Genomic DNA, 24,037 nt, shown 5'->3' on the forward strand with positions numbered 1-24,037 from the left:
CAGGGAAACATTCACGTCCATTTCAGAAAACTACCAAAGTGTTGTGAGTCACATTGTATTATTTATATATTTAAGACTCGAAAATGATAAATGCAAATCTGTGCTGAGTATTATTAAGACTGTAGAAGAGAGGGACCAGGCCAATGAACAGAAACCACTGGACCATTCAGCCTCTATTCCCCAACACTGTAACAGCTTATTAAAGATAATTAAGTGTTTCAAGCTAGATAATATGCGCAACAACAAATTACTAGAGAGAAAGGATGAAAGGTAGAGAGAGAGAGCGCAGTGTATTTGATAATGGATTAAAGAATAAAACACACATTTAAAAAACACAACTGTAACACACAATTAAAAACAAGATGACAGACATGAAAACAAACCTCGAGAAAAAGTGGGTCAAAACTCATAATTATAGCAAACAACAAACAAGCTGAGAGCGAGGGGAGGGGACGGGAGGCCGTGCCGCTGCGGGGCCATGAAGTCGCAACTACACGACTCGGATGAATTGAATTTGAATTGATGAATATAAAAAGCGGAGTATCTTTATATACAAAAGTAGAACAAGAGGATTAGGTGAGATAGATTTTATTATATTCACTCTAACCATGTGCGTGCACCACACACGACCGGACAGCGTTTTCGAATCAAAACAATCTCTGTCCATATGAGAGTTTTAATCAGTTTTAATCCCCGCCCATATAAAAATTAATATCACGTTGCCACTCACGCGCACCGGGCATGTGTGTGCCGGTATAAACAGGAAGTAAGCGTGTCCCGCTCAGGTCTCGCTGGACACAGGAATTGTTGCAGATTGCTAAAAAAATAGCTCATCTCATTGTAAAATGCAGAATTTACCTGCACAACAGCAGATAGCAAAGAAAAACAGGGTCAGTTAATTATCCATGTTGTGTTCTACACTGGTAGCCGAGGCTAACGGCGGGTGTTTTCTTCCGGAAGGGGGTCATGTGATAGGAGTAATGTCATGACCAAAAAGACCCATTACATAATCGTTTCCGTTTTTGTTTCTACCTGTCACACGGCAGAGTTTTCAAACTAAAATGGGGCCGGCAGCGTTTCCAAACTTCTCTGTTTTAGCGGCTCTAAAACTCCGGAGTGGTTTGGACGCCAGGCGAATCCGTAGCAGAGTTGATGCGTTTTCAAATGAAAGTGTAGTAGTATTGATGTAGCCTTAGACAACACATCCTGTTGTCGGACAGCTTGCTTTCGAGGAATCCCATCGCATGCCAGAGCCAGAGAGGAACAGGATAAGTCGACTGCACGGGGCCCTAAAAAGAGCACAGTGTGTCATCTGTGTGTGTTTTATGTGAGGGGGTTATATGGGTTCAAGTGTCTGCAGATGTTCGTGTGCCGGTTCCTGGACATTCTAGGGCAATCTCTCGTCTTTATGATCAAGCCTCGTGGCAGCTGAAATAGCAATGTTGTCGGCCGGTAAATTACAGCTCCGACAAACTGGCCTGGCCAGCAGCTGGCTCCACTGTCCACCTCAATAGGGCCCAACATCATCAGTATACAGCTGTGCTCCGAAGGCCTCACGGCGGGGAAAAAAGGTCAGGAAGCTTCGTGCTGTGTGTTCCAATTGATGTCTCTCGTTTCTTTCCAGCCGCGTGTGTTAGTGTGAGAGTGATTTCCTGTCTGTCTCTCCATCTGTCTGTCTGTGCACATCTGTTTGATGAGCTGTCATGCAGGTACAAGCGTGTGTTAGCCTCCCTCCATCTCTGATGACCCTTGGGTTTTTGAAGAGCATCATTAGTGGCAGCATCTGGGTGTTATGGGACTTGAAGTGTCCTGTCCTATCAGCTGACAGGGAACAGTAGATAACCTTTCCCCATGAGAGCCCAGTCACATTATCTCCCTCTCCAAGCCACTTTGTTTAGGACAGAGGAGAATGACATGAGGAAAGCACTTTGCAAACAAATAGTAGCGTCACCTCCACTGCCTCCTCATAGCACGCCCGTACTCTTCTGTTATAATGGCCGTCCTTGAAACCGCTCTTTCTGCGACTCTATGAGAGGCTCAGCGCAGAGGCCGGCAGTGCCAAACAAACACGCTCAGAAACAGGGGATGCAACTCACACGTCGTGACTGCATTGATCAAAGGTAATCTGCCCTGAGCAAAGAGAAGGACCCCAAGGGAATCACTAAATCGTTATTCAAAGAAAAAGATACATTGTGAAAAAAGGTACAGTAGTTAAGGCTTTGTAACATTGTGGATGTTTATCACAAAGCAACACCTTTCCTTTCAACTTCATTTACAACCCAAGTGGGAGTGAGCAGCAAATTCGTCTGTACTATCTTTACAAGGACTCTCATTGGCATGATTCCAGCAGCAGCCCATAACCTTAAGCATCACAACTAAAGGCTGAGTAATGACACTACAATCATCGACAGCCCAGTGAAGGTGTGTGAGAAAGTGAGGAGCAGCCAAAATGTCGATAGGTCTAATAGTGTAAAATTCAAACTGGTCCTCACAAGGTAGAAATGAACTGCATGTAGTAAATAATCCGCGTTTATAGAGCGGTTTCCGGACATGACATCTTCTACGTGTATGGGTCTTCTATGTATGATATTTGGATTCTTTTTATTTTCTGTTTTGAAAATGAAATGTCATCAATCACTCACTCACTGTGAATTCGTCAGACAATACCCATCTGTATTCCTCACATTCTCCTGACATTCTCTGGAGCCTTTCCTTGTGGGGGGGGGCTGGCAGGAAATAATCCAAGGAACTGTCCACATCAACTGACTCAGACATTTGCGATCCTATGTACAGCCCCTCCGGATAATTTCAGGAGAATAACTGGAGAAGCCAGGATTCAAACCATCAACCTCCCAGTTAGCGGACAACCCGCTCTACCTCATGAGCCAGTACACAAACACATACAAACAAACACACAGACATCATGTATCGGAGTATCGGAGCAGGAGGGCAGTGGAGCAGGTGTTGCGGAGGAACTAGCACCGCTAGGCTGGGCAGCTCTCTCCGTGCCAGTTGGCACTCCTTCCACTGCACCCCCATCCCGGGATAAACTGTACATCCTGTCCCTGTCGTGGGGGGGGGGGGGGGGGCGCTAACCTTTCCAGTACGACAGGTTGTTTAGGAGGACTTTATCACTGCAGCACGGTTTGCAGAGGAGGGTAGGGAGAGATAAGAGGAAAAGATTGCAGATTTTTAGGAACATTAGAGTTGAGAAAAAAAAAAAACTTTGAAAAGAAGTGAAAGCTTGAAGTGGTCTGTCTGTCTGTCAGTGCTGCTGGTGGTAGAATGAAAAATGTGTGTGTGCGCAGTCTGTTAGTGAACCCATTCAGTCACAGAACATGAAATACTTATTTCAGAAAGAATCACAGAGGGACTGTCATTTCTGACAGGAAGGGAGAAGCAGAGTGTGTGTGGGTGGGTGGGTGTGTGGGTGTGGGTGTGAGAAGAGGAGGGATGAGCTCTGACCTTCCTCTTCACAGATGAACACTTCTGCTGAGCCCAGGTTTGACAACATCTGAAGCATTACAGGGCATGTTAGAGGTCGAGCAGGATTATTCACCCGAGTCAATTTGTCAGAGGATGAAAGGTGGAGTAACAAACTTGTGTCCAATGTTTCAACATTAATCCATCCATCCATTATCTATACCCCTTCTACTGGGGGTCATGGTGGGCTGGAGCTAATCCCAGTTGACAGTGGGCGAGAGGCGGGACAAAATACTCTAAATCACCTGTCCCCTTTGGGCAGAGAAAACCCTCACAGACATGTGTAGAACCTGCAAACTCCACACAAAAATAACCTTATTGCTCTACTAACCACTGCACCACCGTGCCGCCCCAGGGTGTTTTACACTGCATTATTTACGACATAAATAAATAAGCTCAATTAGCAAAATGATGTTTCTCCTATATATAGATTGTGTGTGCACGTGCACTGGGCTGGTATCCAACAACACACTTCATCAATGGCTTTATAAGAGGAGGCCTCTGATGGATTTATATACAGAGATTTGTCAACCTGATGATTAAATCACAGCTGGTAATTCTTGTTGAGCATTAATGTGATGAAGCACCCTATTTTTGTATTTCTTTAATTTTCACTGGGACAAAAAATACATTTCAGGGATGCAAGAACATTGTAATGCAACACAAAGATATGCTTGTTTCCAAAAGTCACTTTCATCTTGGCTTTTTTCTCGTAATTGCTACATCTATCTAATAATCCCTGAAATCTCTGTCTGTCTGTGGCTTGCATATTTGAAGAACTGTTAATCGATCGTCTTCACACTTGTCTAGTGTGAAGTTAAGGGTTGAAGAATGTGCAGTGTTGAATTTAGTTGTCAACAGCGCATTCACGACAACGGGGGTGTGTACCTCTTTATACACAGTCTATTGTGGGTTCACAACAATGGCAAGGACAACTGATTCTCCGGTTCGTGGTTCTGCAGACTGAGTCCCGCTTCACTGAACTGTGAATGAACAGTTTCAATGAGTCCAGCAGCTGGTCTATTCTTGCCCTGGCTCAATTCCTGCAGGTCACTTTTACAGTTTCAGGCACTATACTTGTTATTTTACAATTTAATTTATTTTTTCCTAAAACAAATGGGTTGAGAACCGCTGCAGAAGAACACGCCTCCCTGCACATTATGAATTGAAGGCGCAAACTTCTTGTTGAACCATATTATGCTGTTAAAATGGGTAAGACATTAAAACTAAGCTGCTTTATTTTGTGAGAAGTCCAGTATAAAGCTTTTTTAGGTGGCACTAAACACTTGCATTTAACAAACAGGGTATTATTACAGGCTGGATCCAGTTTAAGCCATACTCCGGTGAACCTGCGCAGCTTTCAGTTCCACTCAAACTTCTCAGAATCCCCAGATAGCCCACAGTGACCTCTTTGTACAAGTTACGTAAGCTCGGGTTCATAAAAAAGAAACGCACGCCACCTGGGGCTTTCTCAGGACATTAGTGCTCCAGGTTTGGGACAAAAACACGTCCCTGAAATGTGAGTTACGTCAGAGTACTTCTCTGCCTTCACACAAACACGCTGTCCCAGTTCAACAAGCCATACCGAGGTCTCGGGCTTCCTGTTGCAATCAACGAAATCTGTCGGTATCCTTCCCCCCCCCCCTTTTTGTCTGTCCCTCACTGTTGTAAACAGGGGTGGCACGAAAACAAGCCATCCGTATTTGGCCAGTGGGTTTTCCTGGCTTCAAGCCGGCCCGACAACGCACAGCTCACTCAAAACGACAATAGAAACACTTGACATCCCTCCAAAGTCTTTAACTCTCGCCTGGCTGTTTCAGCCTCCCGCTCTCTGAGTTCGTTTTGTATTCCGCGCCTCCAATCCCTCCATCCTTGACAGTCGCAGGCTGAACAATAGATACAGTTGACATCCCTCCAAAATCTTGAAAACCCCCTGTCATCCTTTGCTTAGTGGCCTCTATTCTCTCCCTTTTTTGACAATCTCGATGAAACTCACAGCCCCCCCCCCCCACCATTTCAAATCCAACTATCCTCCCTGTTCTTTCGTGTCCAAGCCGATCTCCGATTCGCCTCATCGTACATAGGCTTAAAGGGCTCTTTTCTGCGAAGTATTGCCCCTGCTGGCATCATCCCTAAAGCTCAATGTCCATCTCATCATTTTATAAACCCTGCTCTTCTCCTCAGTCAAACCCGTCTTCCTCCACATACACTCCTCTGAATACTAATATCCCCACCACCTTTTCAACAGTGACATATTGCCCTTTAAGCCATTCAGCACATCTGTCGAGACGACAGCAATACACAAGTCTGTCAAACTCTTAAAAGCTTTATTACAAAAACAAGCAAAGACATTTGTCACTAGGATGTCTCATTTTACTGCTACTCATCTGTTTCAAAGGTTTTCCTGATGTAAATGACTATATACAACCTTTTTTCTTGACAGAAGTGGAATTATCCTCATTCCGTGTGTAAGAAATATTTAAGTAAAGAGTCGCGGTAAAGCTTGAAATTCTAAGGCAGAACCCACCAAACTTCAAGATGCCAACGTCTCCAAAATTAATGATCAACCGTTAGATTTTAATGAGCTTTATGCTAAACATACAACAAACAAACATTTTGGTTCCCCTCGCCAAGAAGGCTGTTTTCACCCCGGGGGCGTTTGTTTGTTTGTGAGCAAGATTACACAAAAACAACTCAATCGATTTCACTGAAACTTGGTGGAACAATGCGGTATGGGTCAGGGAAGAACCCATTCAAGTTTGATGCAGATTCAGGAAGAGGAAATATCCCTCTTCTCCATGATAACAAAAAATGTTTTTGGTAAAGCTTTTTACCTCTTTCGGCTTCATCTAACAAAACTACAAAATAACAATGCAAAGCAGCCAATAATGAATAAAAAAAAAAAAACTATGACAGTCTTCTAACGATAATTCGATTTCATCTCATGCTAAATTATGAGCAATGATCCTTTATCGATTAAACAGTGACCGAGTTTGTGGCTCTTGGCGAGTGGTCAAAGCAAAAAGCCAACACAGACACAAACATCTCCCTCCCTCCTTCGACTCCACCTCCCTCTCCTCTCGTCTTCTGCTCTAATACCCCAGACTTTGCTTACACAACATTTTGATTAATCGCATCTCGTGCTGGATCTTCTGCTGAGCACTGCCCAACTCCCCGAGGAGCCCTGATCTAAAAACAGGCCAATGATACAGCAGGGGCAAATGAGGCTGCTAACTACAAGCTCGGCTCCAGCCAGGGAATAAGCCTGAATCATATTCTGCCTGAGACAAAACGCTTTTTGTGCATTTTTGACCGGCACCCTGTTAGAAAAGTGGAAATGACGGATCAAGTAAAATCTCATGGTCAAGCACAGAAACAAGGGCCAGAAGACAATTTGAAAAAGCATTGCTGAAATGTTTGTCCACGAAAGTGTTTATAAAACACAGCGGAGGAGGCAGCCCTCGGCCTCGACAGTTACAGAACGAGACAGCAGCGAGATGGAGGAGAGAAAAACACACAGGGAGGCAGAGAGAAGGCGAGAAACAGAGAGGGAAAGATTGAAAGTGATAAAAGGATGTGGAATGACCTCCGCTGGGAATATATCAGGTACTTAGCAAGCACACACATACACTGACACATACATGCAAGTCAGAAATAGCATTTAGGAGTGACAGCATTGGGGGACTCCTGGGGCTATAAAGCATAAGGATGGAGAAGCATGTGACAGGGGGACACAGGGGGGCTGTCACACTGAAGCCCAAAAAGGGATCAGAGCTTGACTATATATCTGAGACAGGAGCCAGCTACAAGGCTAAAACCAGCATTTGAGCCGAATTTATTCTGCACATGAAGCAAAGGCCTGATTCTTTTATTCATTTATTCCTTCATTCCTCTGTGCTACAGACGGCCACAGTTGCCCAAAAACTATTAATAATACATTAGTGAGCCACACCAATGCACCCGGTGACACGCTCCCTCCTTACGATGAACGTTGGTACTGTGGCTCCTTTTGAGTCAGACACTGAAGACTCCCTGTCATGTATTCCGGTGTCCGACTACCACAGGGAATTAATAGTAAAACCATATATCTGTGTGCTCTCTTTAAAGATTTATGGTCTTCAGTCGTAACCTATGAGTGACAGTCAGGTGGAGCAATTGAGAAAGCATAGAAATTACAGTCTTTTTTATAGGATTTACTAACAATAAGAAAATTATTATCTTTCTGATTTATACATCCAGCCTTGGCAAAGGGTATGCACTCATACCGCCACCAATTTCACACACTCTTAAATAGTGGTCCCCTAAACAGGATCCATTAATTATTCTCTTTCTCACAATGTTGAAAAACGCTCGCAAACATCTCGCAATGTTAAAGAAAGGGAAAAAATATTCCTGAATCCGCCCCCAGATCTCATCTCTGTCTCATACTACATTGTTGTAATCTGTTGACGTGGTTGTGTAATGATGCTAATCATTGAAGCATGGACAAACACAAATGTCCTTGGCAGAGAGAATTATCCATCATGCTTTAATGCCTCAGCCAACCAGTCAACTCACAGTTTACCTCAATCTCCATCCAGACTCATAAAATAAAGCTTTGAAGGAATTTAATAAAAGATATTAAGTGTGTTGACTCATGGCCAAAGAAAATATTTTGTGAGGTCACAATCCTCGAGTTAAAATGAAGAAATTCCCTCAAGGCGTTCCTGAGACATCTCGGGATAGACAGCCAGACGAACCACTCAAAAGCATAATGGGAGCTGGGGAGGAGGCATAAAAAGTGGAGGTCAGCAGGGAGAGGAAGAATTTTACTGAATATCAAGCTGTATGAAAAGGCGAGCGACACAGGAAGCGTGTGAGAAGAGGATTTTGACATAGACGCTTCCTCTCCTCAGAGCAGAGCGAGTCAATACTGGCCGTTCATAGTGTGCATATAAAATGAATTCCACTACCTGCATTGCTTATAATAGAATAACTCATGTTCATCTACTTATAACAGGCCCAAATATGCACAAAGGTTTTAATGGAGGAAAACCCACTTTTGGTTACATACACACACGGTTGACTCTTGCAGGCCGAGTGCGGTAAAAAGGCTTCGTGGTGGACTGGCCCCCCCCCCCGTCATCTTCCCTCATTCATAATTCACACAGCCATTTATCACACACAAGCTCCTGCTGTGCACACTAACAAGCCGCTATACAGCGCACAAACAGGGACAGGGCGCGGCTGCAGGTGTGGGTGTTTACATTTAGTCCGCTTGAATGCAAAGTGCAGGAAGTGAGTGTGCGTCAGCGGGAGCGCGCGTGTGGGAGGCTGTACGGGGAGGGTTATTGTGAGTGTCCCCTTAAGAACGAGCTCAATCCGTCAATGTCGGTAAAGGCGAGCGCGTGGCTGCTAGGAGGGAGTGCAGGCATTTTTCCGTGGCCTTGATCACAAAGGAGAAAAGCTTAGGATGCATCAGTGACTTACGAAAGCCATTTATCAACCGAGCATCTGCACGGCGGCGAGGGGGAGCTCACTTAGCCCCGTGCACGAGTCAAGAGATGTTAACGAAGCACCAAATGTACAGCGAGAGGGCAACAGCAGAGGGGAGACACACAGAGAGGTTTTCTTAAAAAGCATGAGTGCCATCTGTGTCCGTGTAAAGCCCCTTTTCCTCTGCTCAAAGAAACCCACCCACATCGGGCTTTTGTCCGCAATGGGATCGGATACAAGCTGCATTCAATTCAAAGTCAAATCTGCAGGCTCAGATCGGATCCATGTTTTTTAGATCTCGGGAACAACAAGTTGCAATACTGGCAAGACAGCAAGGTTTCCGCTGCGTTGGTTCGTCGAACATGACTCACCAGAGCGAAAAAAACTAAAAAGCCAAATTCCTCTACTGGCAATAGGAAAATCCTGCGTATACCTTCCAATATCAGTGCAAAAGAGGTGCAAGTTTCCTGTAGAGCTGCGCCAGTGAAAAATGACTGCACGTGTTCGGCTCATTCTTGCTTGGCTCACACAGAAATAGGCCGTCGCTTCGCTGGGCCTTCACTCCAACATGAAAGCCCGGGCTTCAGCTGGATAAAGTCAATTTGGCTCTTTTCTCTCGGTCAGAGCACCAGACTTTGTCAAAAACAAAACAAAAAAGAGCCTCCAGTTTAAAGCTGACCCTCGCCACTTTCATCAGGCTGGAAATTAGCCTTGGCGGGCCCAGAGTGGGGAGTGTGTGAGTGAGTGTGTGTGTGCTGCAAACAGATGGGAAACCTTTCCCAATGCGTTGTGCTGACGCTGATGTTATGACTGTGAGCCATGGCGGAGCTGCACAAAAAAAAACCTGAGCAAGATGAACCCTCAGAGGCAACTCTATCCATCTTTCTGGCTCACTCTGTATGAACCTGTTTATTTTCTCTCTTTGTAAGCTTTCTTCTCGCAGCATTTTCCTCTACTCTGCTGTTCGCTTTTCACAGCATTATTCTCTGTCTGCAGCAGGGGAAGTTATGTTGGCAGGAACAGATCCAAATAGATGATCTCAACACATTTACAGTTGAGAAAACTAAACTGACCCTAACCCTATCAAAGTTGATATGAGACCGGCTTGTTGAATGCAATCGAGGAGAGAGGCAGAAAGAAAATTTGTACATTTCTACTGTATCACTGACACTGTAAATGAAATGTTTTGTCCCCTGCGGTAAAGAGCCCGGTTCTACTGTGTTATCTTGTCTCCTCTATTCAGGATGCTGACAAGTATTGTGAATTCAAACATGAGAAAACACCCTCACTGATCATACACTGTCATTTTGAGATGAGAAAATAACAGGTTGTACTGTAGGTTAGAACTGTTACAATTTTTTTTTTTTAAGTGCTTATCTTCTTTTTATTGTTTGATGGATTAATCATTTAAGGCAAACTCATTAAAATCATACAAATCCATCCAAGTACCCTTGATGTACATGATAGTTGAGGATATAGATTGAAGAAAAGCTCTGAATCCAATTTAATCACATCATGTCAAACCAGGAAAAGCTCAACTGGAATTAATAACAATAATAATGGCTGCATTCTGCTTAGATGACCCTGTTCAAGGATTTTCCTATTGTGCAGATAGATAGAATAGAGCTAATAGATTAGTTAAGTCATAATCGCGATCCTAATTATTATTTACCCCCTGAAACCTCAAACTCTCTGCTGATAATACAGCAAGCGGCTGCTTTTATAACACTTCGACACAAAATGTTTGAAATGTTTAATTTCACTCAACTAAACTGGTCTGAAAATGTCAGGAATCATTTGCACTTTACAGAGCAATTTATTATATTTGGTTTTAAATCGGAGAAAGTCAAGAGGACGTTCACTAGAATATTAAACCTCATGACTACTGTATTATAATAGAATAATGACATCTGGGCTCAATGCAGTGATGTTGGTTTTGTGAAACTAAGTCTGGAAAAAGCATTAAAACCCCCAGAAACTGTGACCTCACATATACAAAGAGTGCACCGCATGGGTGCACCTGCCTTGAGCAGCAGGTCGTCGGTTCGACACCAGGCCGCCCGCGTCATTTATTACGTCTCTCCCTCACTTCCCTTCACATCCTCCTTCCATCCAACTCATATTCATGACACCTGAATATTACTCTTTGTTGGAATTGGTGATTCATGTTTTTACCTTAAACTGGACTCAATTAAAAGTGGCAAGAGGCTGACTGAAGTGAACAGTGTGTTCCAGACAGCGCGTTGAATAGCGTGTTCTATCCCATGTTCAACACGTCCTATGTTTGTCCGACAGGCTCAGCCGTGTCTGCTGCTTATGTTTGCCTCCTTGTCAGACAGACAGCGGGGGCACTGATATCAGGCTCTCTCATCCACCTCGCCCTGGGTCATCTCAGTCGGACTAGATAGAGGCACAACACTTCACCACTGAGCCAATAGGACAGCTGTCCCCTTTAGGAGGGTGGAGGGGTCTGCAGTGTCCCCTGACACTTGTCAGGATTAAGTGGAGCACAACAGTGTACATGGATATTCAGAGCAAAATCTCAGAGATTATCAGTTTGATATAAAGTACACCATGGAGATAAAATCACTTGCAGCTCTTGGGATAATATTCTTTCTGCCTTTCATCCAGAAACTCATTACACCCCCCCCCCCCCCGAGTATAAACCTTTCACTGCTTGCTGGGTTGAAGCAGCCACTAACACCGTTGCTGCACAGTTCTCCTGAACAAGTGCAGGTAGCTCAGTCCTGCCGAGTATCAGTGTACACAGCAGCAGCCCAAATGACTGCAGCTATAAAATCCCCACATCGTACGGTGGACCTTTAATAACCTTGCCACATGGCCTGGTGTTTACAGAGCATGACAAGGGATGGTGAAGCTCTGCAGACTTGCTCGGTATCATGAGGCCAAAGAAGGCAAATGGTGAGACTGTGTGGCTGCAGGCTGCGATGCCATGCTGTGCTGAACTATAATTCATAATACAGGCTGATACTGTACAATGCGATGTGATGTATTATGCCATTACTCTCTCTGCAGAGCTGTAATCTACCATGCAGAGCCAAGGAGCTCCAGGCTCCTGGTCACTGCGATACGATATAGTAGCTTAGAGTCACCGCCCCCCCCCGGCAGCCTGTGAGGAGCCCACTCCCAGACTTAAGCAGAAAGGGCCTCTAAAGAAAGTTGTATACCGTGTTATAGTAATCCTGGGTTCTATTTAGCACCATTTTTATTAACCCTCCCAAAATCGTCCACCACGTAGCCTTGCCACGTCTTTTTACCCCCCGACACTCACAATAAGCCACTCCACTCAGAGCACTTCACCATCGACCCCTCCTGTCTTTCAGTAGTGTTGAATGGCGTGCGCGCATACTGATTTGGTCTTGAGGGTCTAGACGAAAATTATGCCAGGTATTTGACTGCTGGCAGGGTGAGAAGACAGCTGTGTATATATTAGTGTGAAAAAGCCAAACCGTTTAACTTTCTGTCAAGTGCAGCAGTGTGCAGAAAGAACGTGCACACACACACACACGCACACAGCATTTAGGTGTTAAATCCAGAGGCTTATGTATGTACAGCTTCCTTTTCTTTGCTTGTGGTTCTCACTCAAGCTCGACACAGCAGCTCCAGTTACGTGGTAGTTTAATGTAGTGGTGTTTAAGCAACGCTGCTGTGGTTCCACTGTCCATTGGACCAAAAGTCTAAATGGTAGAAGTAGACCAGAGCTAAATGCACTTCATGAGCTTTCGGACATGCACTGAACTCCAGAGATCCTCGTGATATTCTCCGTAAGGGCTGTGAGAACTCAAACGTCTGAGAGGAGCAGATGTGAGAACACAGCGGGAGATCCTGGAGCGTGTGGGTGTGTCTGTGATGTTTCAAACATGCAAAAGATGGGAAAATGATAAAAACAAAACAAATATCTCAGGATGACGAAGCGGTGCCATACACATAGAAGACACAGACGAAGAGCTTTTGGTGATTGGAGCCGACGCTGGTGTCCATGTGCTGTAAACAAAAAACACATTATCTCCCCAGCAGAATTCATACGTTACTTGCTGCCTCCGTCTGCTGCGCCTCCCCTCACCTGAACACTACGGTGGTTTCTGAGTTGTTGTGAATGCGTCTGAGTGGAAGATCTGCTGCGTGGTTCATGTGTGAAAAGCAACCTTCGCAGAAAGTCCCGGGCCTAATTCTCCGGACATCCTCTGGAGGTCATGTCTGAAAACGGCTTTAGTGGCACTGTCCACTGGACCAAAAGTTTTAATGGTAGAATTAGACCAGAGCTAAACGCACGTCATGGACTGTCCTCCTCTAGTTCTCCCTCACCTGCATATCTCTACCCCTGCTTCTTTGAAGCATAACATCAAAACCAGCCGAATTTATCGTGGTCAAGGTCACAGGGAGCAGCCATTATAAGTAATTCTCCGCTGAGCCTCAGGCGACTACACTTTGCTGATTGAGGTGCAGCCCTGAGGAAAGGTATTCACAGTGCCACGGCAGGGCTGCGTGAAAGGGAAAATGTGTGTGTCTGTGTGCACATGTCAGTCACCCAAAAAGACAAATGGCTCTCCCAATAACCAATACCTTCTGCGGAGCATGAAGTAATAGAACCAGAGTGAAGGGACACAGACCGTTCATCACCGGGACTATTTGAAGCGAAGTTCTGCTCTGTGCTCAAATCAATCCTAATGTAGCTAATCAATTATTGTTCTGAAGGCTTAAAAGTGGACAAGGAATTGGGACAAATTATGGACCAGAATACAAATTATCTTCCATTTTGTAGCGAGCACACCCCGTGGCCTTGGCTGACTCACTTTGATATCAACATGACATGAAAATCTCTCTTGTTGCCTCATCATAAATAAACACAGCCGTGAAAGCCTCATTATCGGCAACCAATATCATTTGCCGAGATAAAAACGTCTGGCTGGCCAGCGGCTGATGTATTTTGGGGGTCAGGATAATACCGGGCCAGTGTGGGAAGATATGATGATGGAGAATTACCAACATTAATCACTTTAGCCAAGGAGATTATCCAGTCTTGCTTAATTAGAAATCTCCCACAGGGCAAAGAGAGGAGAGAGCAGGGCAGGAGGGGATACACAGAGCGGAGCTGCACAGCACAGCACAGCTCAGCAGTTAAGTTAGAAAAGGTCAGACTGAATCAGAGCACACGCCCTACAGCAAGGCAGCAGGAAACGGTCAACCCTGTACATGAGGACTATTAGTAGACAAGGGCTGTACAGTTTTATACGATAGCCGTCGGATGCTCAAATCAGTGAGTTTTCTTTCGATCATCATTAACAGTGTTAACTTGGGTTACTTCTTTTATTTGTTATTCATTCAGATTTAGTTGCACCACCAGCCTGGAAAATTCCCAACGAAGAAGATGAGGGTTGTTCCATACAAAACAGCAAAACTCAAAAGCAAGACGAGGCCCTGTGGTTGGAGAAGCAGTAACAGGGCGGCATCGGCACTAATTTAGAGTCGTGTTTCTTGCCACCTGGAAAACATGTGGTCAATATTCACTCCCTTTTAGCCGATGGAGGGGTGGGTGAAGTGTTTTGAGTCTACGAAACACTTTAGGAGTCTCAGGGGTAAACAACAGAAAAAAAGCACAACATGCCTCCATACTGCTCGTTTTTTGCTGAGCAGGCAGTGGGTTTGCAGTGGTCAGCTGTGATCAGTCAGTAACAGAATCGTAGTGTTACAGGTTAACGCAACAACTGCTTATGACCTTAACATCTACATTTGTTCCCTTTTACATTAACACACAACCCTCAGTCAACATCAACCAACCAAACACTTAAATTGGAAGCAATGGGATAGAGAGGAACCAGCTCCGGCTCTCAGCGGTGATTCTGTCACCAGTCAAAAGATAATACGGGCCATACTGACACTCACCCCCAGAGGGATAACCTTCTGCAGGTGCCATCATTCTGTATTAAGCACAAAAGGGAGGACATGGACAGGTACTTTCCAGGGAAACTGGGCCAATTATAGCCTCCATTTCCAGTTTGGAAAAAGCATAACACACCGAATGTGTTGTCTTGGCCCCTTATAGAGACAAACACACATGCGAGAGTCTTGCAGGGTATGTGTACTGTTTTGGAAATATCCTCACACTACATCCTACCAGTAAGATGTGTTGTGGTTTACAATGAGGCTGTAACTAACCTTTTTTTTTTTCCAGTATTGATATTTCTGCTGATTGTTTTCTATCTTCTAATTATTTGATTCATCATTTAATTATGTGTGAAATGTGAGGAAATAGAGTTGAGAAGTCAATAAAGCTTGATTCGTCAAATAACACAAAATTAATCGTTCTATATCATTAAGACATAAAATGTTATTATTGGGCAAATTGTAACAGCATTTTCACTGGTGAGACCAATTATAAAAAATAAGTGTTCATTGATAGATTGAGAAACTGATTAAGGCTAATTAAAAGATAACATTTTCTTTAGGCTATTGTGCTAAAATCATTATTTTCTCTGTCCTTATATCGTAGTTAATAGTCCCATTGTTTTTTCAGTTTCCCGTCATTCTATAAAACAAAAAAAATCTAGTGGTTAGAAAATGATTGTGAGATTAAGAAGAGATCAGTTGATTAGTCAGAGCCTCAAAGCGAACGCCACTGTTGGCAAAGTGTGTTTTCTCACTTAACCGCAAACACCGGCTACACTGACTGGAATGAAAACTGAGCTGCAACGTCTCCATTTGTTGCTCAAACCACAGACCAGCAGTGGTTGCACTCTGCTACAATGAGCCATGAATAGCTTAGATTAACAGTGAGATAGAAACCATAAACCGACATGCACCTACACGATGAGACAAAAACTTAACTCTGTAGCCTCTGGAAGTGTAAAAAAAAAAAAAAGCAACCTCACAAGTCAAAAAATATTTGAGTGAAAACTTTAACATTATCCTAACTCAAAAGATAACATCCAAAAAACACTCAGAAGACAGCTGCACAGCGATCTGCGTGTAGGTCAGAGCAATTTCACTCTGAGCAAAGCAACAGGGACACGACCCAGCCAGGATCCATGCCTGGCTGCAGTGCTACCCAAGTGATTTACACAGACTGAGCTAGACAGTGGAGGAAATTTTACAGCACTGGAGAACAACTCTCTCCTGACAGCCAGCTCTGTCACTGGCACAGCAAATCTACAGGGAGAGGATAAATCTCGGGAGGGGAACTGAATACATGATGGAGACAAGAAAGGAGATGAGAAGGAGGAGGGGTGATAACCCTGCGAGAAACGCATTTATCCTGACGATAAAAAAAAAAAAAACTGGCACACGAGCAAGAGTGGTAGTCACTCATTAATCTAAGAGATGAGGGGAAACTGCAGGCCCATAAATCACTCCGGCTGGCTGGTAAACAAAAAGCACTTTTGCTGGATCTTGGCCCTCGACTGGTCACAGAACTGATTTCAAGGCGCAAATCATGGAAATCTGCGTGAAGTCTGAACATTTTTGATCATTCGTTAGCACTGGATACACTCATCTGCTAATTTGTGTAAATTACCAGTTCATGCCAACAAAAACCTAGAATGCAGTGTACAAAATCCGTCACACAGCCTCCAAGGAGACACGTTGAGCATCTACTGGAATCAAAATAAACCATCTGCTATTCATTAGTCAGACACTGTCACTTCGCAGCAGGTGTCAATAGATCAGCAAGCTTCAAATTAGGAAAGGAGACATTAAGCCAACATTTAGTAAAACTAAAGTGATTCGTATAAACACATCAAATAAAAGCTGCAGACAAGCGGTTGAGAGGCGAGGAAAATAGAGGACAAGATAGAGAGGAGATAATAAAACTGCAGACATATCTCTATCGAGAGAAGGTGACACTTATATTAAGTTGTAAAGCAATCCCGGAAGTTCAAGGCGAGGTTATGAGAACAGGACACAGTGAGGACGTCTGGAAGGCAACGTAATTGAACAAGAGAACAAAGAGGGGGGCAGAGAGCGGGTGGGGGAGAGGATGAGAAAGAAGATGGCGTCTGTCTGGGACACAGTCACATAATACCAACACCCAAGCCCATCTGTGCTCGGTGCAAAACATGACGCTACAACCCTGTGTCGTCCTTCACCGAGGCAAATAGTCCCCTGACACTTTTGGGGTCAACTGATGATATGATTGCATAAGCAGTCGATTCCTCTGGGGATGGCAGAGAAGCATTACAAGACATAAACTTGAGCACATAAAAATGCCATAAAGTTTGTGGGTTCATTGAGGCATAATTGCAGCGATAAGTCTCACTGTTGCAGCCAATTTGTGGCTACTGCTGCTGACCTTGGAGTTATATTATTCTTGTTAGGAACTAAGCCAAGAAAGTCTAGCCAGCACATAACATTGAGACATGAAAGAACACTGGAGAGATACAAATGTAAACACCTACCTTTGAGCTGGTCAGCCACCACACTCTGTCCTATCCTCTCGGTGACCTGTGCATCTTCATGCTGGAAGCGGTCATCCAGGAAGTTCGCAGTGGCCTGTGATAAGTGGACCTTCCCAGCCACTCCCAGCTGCTCCATTAGGTTGGCCAGGTTGACGTCATTTGACCAAACGTCAAACTTGAAGCGCTTCATGCCCAGGATGCCGCACAGCACAGTGCCGGTGTGGACGCCCACCCTCATGTTCACCATCTCCCTCTTCTCCTGGCAAAACTGTTCAATAGCTTGGATCATGCCCAGGCCCATCTCCACACAGCAGTAGGCGTGGTCCGGTCTGGGCTCAGGACAACCGGCCACACAGTAGTAACAGTCTCCTAGTGTACTTATCTTTTCACAGCCAGTGAGCTCACACAGTCTATCAAAACGTCCAAACAAGTCGTTCAGAAGCCCCACGAGGGCATGAGCAGATTTGTTGGCAGACATTTTTGTGAAGCCCACAATGTCTGCAAACAGGATGCTGACAGGCTCCATCCGCTTCATGTTGAAGGGTCGGAAGATTATCTGGCCTCGAGGGATGGAGGTTTTCTTGCGTTTGTTGTTTTTGGGACTGGAGATGGCAGCTGCTGCACCACTGGTGGAGTATCTTTTGACTGAATGATCACCCATCTCTTCATCACCCTGCTTCATCAGTTCATCAGCCACAATTCTGGGCATGACAGAGTGGATCATTCGCTCCTTCAAGGCTTTCTCCACCTCCAGATCTTTACCATGCATTATAGCTTGTCCCACCTTTAGGAAGGTGCTGCGCGACCGCACCTCAGACATGATGAACAGGTGGATGCCGATGACGTGGGCGCAGAGGTGGAGCAGGGCTTTGGCTGGGCCTAGCCAACATAGCGTGTCCCAGTCTGATTGGGAGGCAATACTCCAGTTGGCCCCGGCCTGAGTCAGGTGCAGCCAGCCCAAACTCTCAAAAAACACTGAGTAGAATAAGCCGAGCAAGACAGAAGCATAGAGGCGAATGTGCAGAACACTGTACAGCAACAGAAGAACTTCGATACAGAGGGAGAAGGTGCCTACAGGAGATATACAGGGGGACCAGGTGCCGCCTCCTACAAGCTTGCCATGGGACAGGTTGTAGTTGGGCCCCATGCCACTGACCTCTTCCAAATCAAGTGTAGGTGTGGGAGTCTCTGGGTCCCTGAAGCCTGATGTCTGGATCTGGGGGGCCAGGGTGAGGATGACGGTGACAACGATGAGCAGCAGGGATGCTTGATTGTAGAAGCGCGAGTAGAGCTTAGTGAAAGTTAAGAGGAAGAGGAGGATACAGAAAAGGAGGAAGGAAGCAGTGGGGAGGAGAAAGACAGCCCTGTCACAGCGGGAAGGGTTGGCAGCAAAGTACAATCCCCAGAGGCAGCCAACAGCCATCAGGTAAAGGATCACGTAGCGGAAGCGCCGCTGGGTCTGAGGGAAACACCGTTCTCTGCAGGCCTCCTCCAGGATCGAGGAGTCAAACTTTGGGTCCCAGAAATGGCCTGCAGACCTCTCGAACAGCTGAGGCATCTTCTTGTGCGTGCGAAAGCTCCTGACTGTCGTCTTCCTGACTCCGGATTCCCCAGAGCTGCAGCTCGAGGAGATGCTGTACTTGCAGTGCTTGGATCCCCCGATGAAGCCTCCCCCAATTGAACCAAGCGGCCCGCCTCCGTGCTTGTGTCGGACACTGCTGCCAACCCTCACTGAGACGCCTCCATCTCCACTTGAGTCACAGCTCACTTCTGTGTTTTGAGGCAGCAGTTGTTGATGTTGGGGGGATGCCATGTTGCTTTTCAACCTATAGAAAAATCAAAAACTCTGCAGAAGGTGTTGCTCTTTCAAAGACAACATAGAATAGAAAAAAGTAAGGCAAAGTATGGGGCCCACAGTAAAGGGGCAATGACTGATACGTGTAAAAAGTGAAAAACTAGAGCACAGACAGAGGCCTTTTGAGAGAAAAATTCCACTCAGTTAGCAGTGAAGTGGCAACAGAAACAGCATCAGACCTTCCACACAGTTTGAGCAGTTCATTATTGCCTCTCTTGACGTCAGTCCCTGCATTCCACTACGTCCCCGTCTGTTTTGACGCACTTGAGTCTGCAAGGTTCACTCGCTGCCTGCTTTGTTCCAGTCCAGGTCCACTCATTGGAAAAGAATGTTTGTGAAAACTCAGGATTACAAAATACTGTGCGGTAAGAGAAGAGGAAAAGCCAATGTCTATTAAAGGGGTTCTTGAGAAGTGCGAGTTAAATAAACTGCGTCTTGTTTGCAGGACTCGAATAAAACTTCCAGACGTTCAAAACAAATCCTCTGCAGCGTTTTGTTTTCACGTCTCTGAAAACAGACGAGACTCCAATCTGCTGTTTGCTCGTAAAAAGTCAACTTTTCATGTTCAAGGCGCAGGTCAACTCCAGATAACGGGAACATGAGCATGCATTCATACCCCACACTCCTTAACTGCGGGGCCTAATCACAACAGTTCCCGTGCACGCAGCCCCGTGCTTTCCTGGCTTTCCACTCCGGGGTCTCCACCGTCTCCCAACGCACATGGGGATCTCGTGGAGGAGGTCTGCAGGAGAGAAGTGCACGAGGCGCCGTGCGTAAAAACACACCAAACTGTTTGGGTTTGTTGAGCTTCCGTGTCAGCGGCGAAACGCGCTCCTCCGGGGGCTCACGCACCAAGCGGCTGCCTCGTCTCCGGGGTGCGTCGGTATTGCTTTGGGATCCACGCACGCACCACACGCATCGTCACAGATATCCAGACCCCGCCGGTGACTCTGTATGTTCCGTGTCGACCGGACAGCAGAGGAGGGGGGTTGTTGAACCCAGCCTGGAGCAGACAACTGTCGTCCAGTCCTTCCCCTTCCCTCTGGAGTAAAGTTTGCCCAGGGCAGCTCGGTCCACCTCTAAATGGCAGACGAAGGCTAATTGAATGGTCTCCACCTCCGCTGCACGCCCCCCCACACCACAGTCCCACAGAGTGCTACCTTGATCCAGCCACTTTCATTGAATCACACAAGAGGGTGGGGGGGGGGGGGTCTTCATACCTCCAAATAAACTGCCCCTCTGATCCGAGACAAATATGATGGCTTATGGCTGCTGCATTGTCCAACCTGGGGTTTTTTTTGTTCTCATTCCCTGCAACGTCCACGGTGACTTGGATTTTGTCTAAACACCGTAATGTGACTGTTCTCCGTGCGCAGCGGCAGCGTCGACACCGGCACGAAATGCTTTGCGCGCAGCTCTCCAGGCGCGGTGGGTAACACTGTTGCCGCAGCCGCCACCATCTTCTGTGCGCTGACAGACGTCCAGCCTCGAGTAGCGTGTGTGCGTGTGTGTGTGTTTGAGTGTGTGTGTGTGTGTGTGAAGCACGACAGAATACTGTTAAAATGATTTCCGCTATTTTCTTTCAAAATAAAACCTTACACAGGCCTATAATTTGCCTTGTGGCATACAAGTACCTTCCTGGAGCAATTTAACAACACATACATGATCTTAAATCTTGTCCCTCGGGTTTAAATTACATCAGAGTAGAAACCTTAAACAGGCCTATAATTTGCCAAAGTATAGGCATTCACAATGTCTCCACGTGGTACCACTGATGAAAAATAAATAGAGAGATGATATTCCATATCTTACATATATTGTTGGCCTATGTATCCTCCAACAGCTTTTCATAGAATAGGATTTATATTACTAACATGAGAAAGCTCCAGAAAATGGAGCCTCAACCATAAGCCAAACACTTTCTAAGCATAGTTTATTTTGAAAACACATTTCCGTGCTTCCGTTTTCGTGGTCACCGTTGACTTGACGCTGCTGTGAGTGTTTGGCAGGCGGAGAGAGGAGAAGCAGGGAGGACTGGGGTGGGGTGGGGTGGGGTGGGGAGGGGAGGAGGGGGGGGTGAGCCGTGGAGGTACGTGCACACACTTGAGAGGAGACTCGAGGTAGCGAGCACGTATTTCTTGGAAGGGTGGGGACGTTTTTGAAGAAACCTCTTTGGAAATGCACTTTTTACATTTAGGATGAGGTTTGTTTTATCTCATAAGGATGTAAAAGATCTGCCCAGGGATGAGCAGGAGATAAATAAATAGTCCTCAACATTGCAAAGGCCTCTAAATTGCTCTAGATAATAGCAATAAATGTGATAGAAATGTTGGATACCGTAAAATTGAATTATTTGGTTAAATCAACACATATGAGCTGCCTAAATGCATTCTATAGACACAATATTTCAACACCTCTAAGGTTGTGTAGTGATTTTTCAGAAATGGTATGTGCTGCATATTTGAATAAAGAACCTCCCGCTTTAATGCTTGACTGTCTTTATTCTCAGCCGCCTTAGAGGGAATATTAAACAGCCGCTCTCTGTAGTCAGCACTGTGGCTTCACAGTTTAACAGTACACCGAGAGGGTCCCCTGTGCACCCCCTGCTGCAATAGACCTGCAAAAAGCATGTCCTTTATGAGAGGAGGGGAAATACTTTCTCCACTTTTAGATTGATATGTGATTTATGTGTTTAAAATGTGGAGTTTTGGGTACTGCCATTGTAACAGAAATTGATGGCATGGCGTATAAAACTATACGTTTCAAACAAGACTGACTCTGCAGGTATAGAAGTAGATATTGTATAATATATGTAAATATTCGATGTGCTTATCATGCTATTATCTGTGTATTTGTTGATGCAAACATGTGTCTGATTTGTGTGTGTCCAAGATCTCAGAAATGTTTTCTTGCAAAGGTCCTGCAGCTCCTGAGATTGATGTAGGAAGGAGGCTGCTGTTCCCAGAGGTGGTGCGAACAACCCTCCGACCAATCATTGTGTTGTGGTCCACCATCGAAGACCATAAAATAATAATGGTCGAGCTCACAGTGCCATTGAGGGAGGTTTGCGAAGAAGCCCATTTGAGAAAGGCCACAAAGCATATCCCATTCTCTGGTTGAGGAGTCCTGGGCCGTGCGAGGTATGGCTGAGCGTTGTTCCCTGTTGAGACCTGCTGCTGAGGTTTCCCAGCAAAATCGACATAATAATAATAATACATTTTATGTGTATAGTGCTTTACTCAAAGGCACTTAACATGGTAAAAACAGGGACAGTAAAAACACTAACAACAAGGTAACATTATAGCAGTTAAAAGACAGTTACTTTACATTAAAAACAATTAGATTACGTAAATAAATCACAGATTAAAAGCAGATTTAAAAGGTGAGTTTTGAGTCAAATTTTGAAGGAGGTGAGTGATGGAGAATGGTCAGTGATTTGGCCGACACTGCAGGCCCACCAAGCGGACAAGGATTTTGCATTCAGTTATCCCATTCCACAATCTTATCTTATCTTATCTTATCTTATCTTATCTTATCTTATCTTATCTTATCTTATCGAACATACATACCCACACACACCCCTCTCATCACGACAAACTGTTGGTGCAATGCAGCTAAAGGAAAAAAAAAAACTTCCCTCTTTCCTTTCCAACCCAAAGGTGAGAGATCGGATCATTAGTGAGAGAGACGTTAAGAGTCTTGGGGGGAAAGAGAGAGAAAAGAAAGTGGGGCATGTGGAGATGTGACAGAGAGATAGAAAGGGTACAAGACAAAAATAATTATCTTGGTACAAGTTGGAACCCTCTGTTTTACCCATAGACTGGTTTTACCCCTTTCAAGTGTTCCTGATGAGGGTTCGATGGTTTTATGAGAATAACCACAAAGTTTCACTCCAACAAATGATCAACAAATCTTTATTCTTCATGATCAAGCTTCCAAAAGAATTGGGCAAAGATTAATTAAAGTTTTATAGCAAAACAAAAAGAAAAGTGAACCAACAACTTCTTTAATGAGACACACATCCAGTCAAGATCTAATTCACAGGAAAATAAGATAACTGATACTGAACTATACCAAAAAGCACAACCACACAATTTCATAAGGCCAAGCTGTCAGTCCACTGAGGACTGTTGCTACCAGAAGTGTTAGTCAATGGTCTGCGTGTATAACTTTTTACACTTTTACACAGCACTCTCTAGTGGGCATGTTCTGGATCTGCAGTGTAAACTTAACAAACACATCCTGTGGAACGCACACACACTCAGCGAAACACAGGGAATTAAGCAAATGTGAGTTTCAGTGGGGTTTGTCTTTTAGGTCGTTTTCTTTTCTGTTCCATGATGTTTCAGATTTGAGAAAGAAAAACCCTCTGCACTAGGGGGGGTAGTGAGCGAAGACGAAGAGAGAAGGTGTTGTTACCACCGACCTGTCCCTTGACTGACTTGAGAGTTCAAGCAGCGCTTTGTCATTTTGGTAGACTTCAAATTCTTTGAATCTGCGAGGGTTCGCTATCATCCAGGTAACGGTATAGGAAGTTTCTCTAAATATGTTGCCCGGAGCAGCTGGTTAGCTTAGCTTAGCATAAAGAATTGAAACAGGGGGAAACAGTAAGCCTGGGTCTGTCAAAAGGTAACTGAAGTCCACCTAACTGCACGTCTAAAGCTTCCAAATTAATACATCATATCTTGTTTGCTGACATCGAACAGAAAGTGTAGTTTCAACGCAGCACATTGGTAATTTGGGTAATTGATTATTTCTTGCCAGGCAAAGAAATTTCCTGGAGTCTCTGCAGGTTGCCAACAAACATCAGACG

The 24,037-nt window shown here is 45.0% G+C and overlaps 1 protein-coding gene across 2 annotated transcripts in view; it reads right to left on the minus strand.

Annotated features, from left to right (window-relative positions):
* The window catches only part of LOC117766860 (adenylate cyclase type 9-like), a 31,536-nt gene extending 10,779 nt beyond the window's left edge, over positions 1–20,757 (minus strand). Inside the window, exons 1-2 of one of the 2 annotated variants that reach the window (XM_034594251.1) lie at positions 19,404–20,757; positions 17,370–19,195 (exon numbers count right to left, since the gene is read on the minus strand). In XM_034594251.1, the coding sequence (XP_034450142.1) occupies positions 17,370–19,182 (1,813 nt within the window). In that variant the 5' untranslated portion in view covers positions 19,183–19,195; positions 19,404–20,757. Of the gene's footprint in view, positions 1–17,369 lie in introns of both variants that reach the window. The other variant, XM_034594250.1, reaches the window with a different exon arrangement.
* Between the last annotated feature and the right edge of the window lie 3,280 nt (positions 20,758–24,037).

Source organism: Hippoglossus hippoglossus, chromosome 8 (genome assembly GCF_009819705.1).
Source record: "Hippoglossus hippoglossus isolate fHipHip1 chromosome 8, fHipHip1.pri, whole genome shotgun sequence".
Lineage (NCBI taxonomy): Eukaryota > Metazoa > Chordata > Actinopteri > Pleuronectiformes > Pleuronectidae > Hippoglossus > Hippoglossus hippoglossus.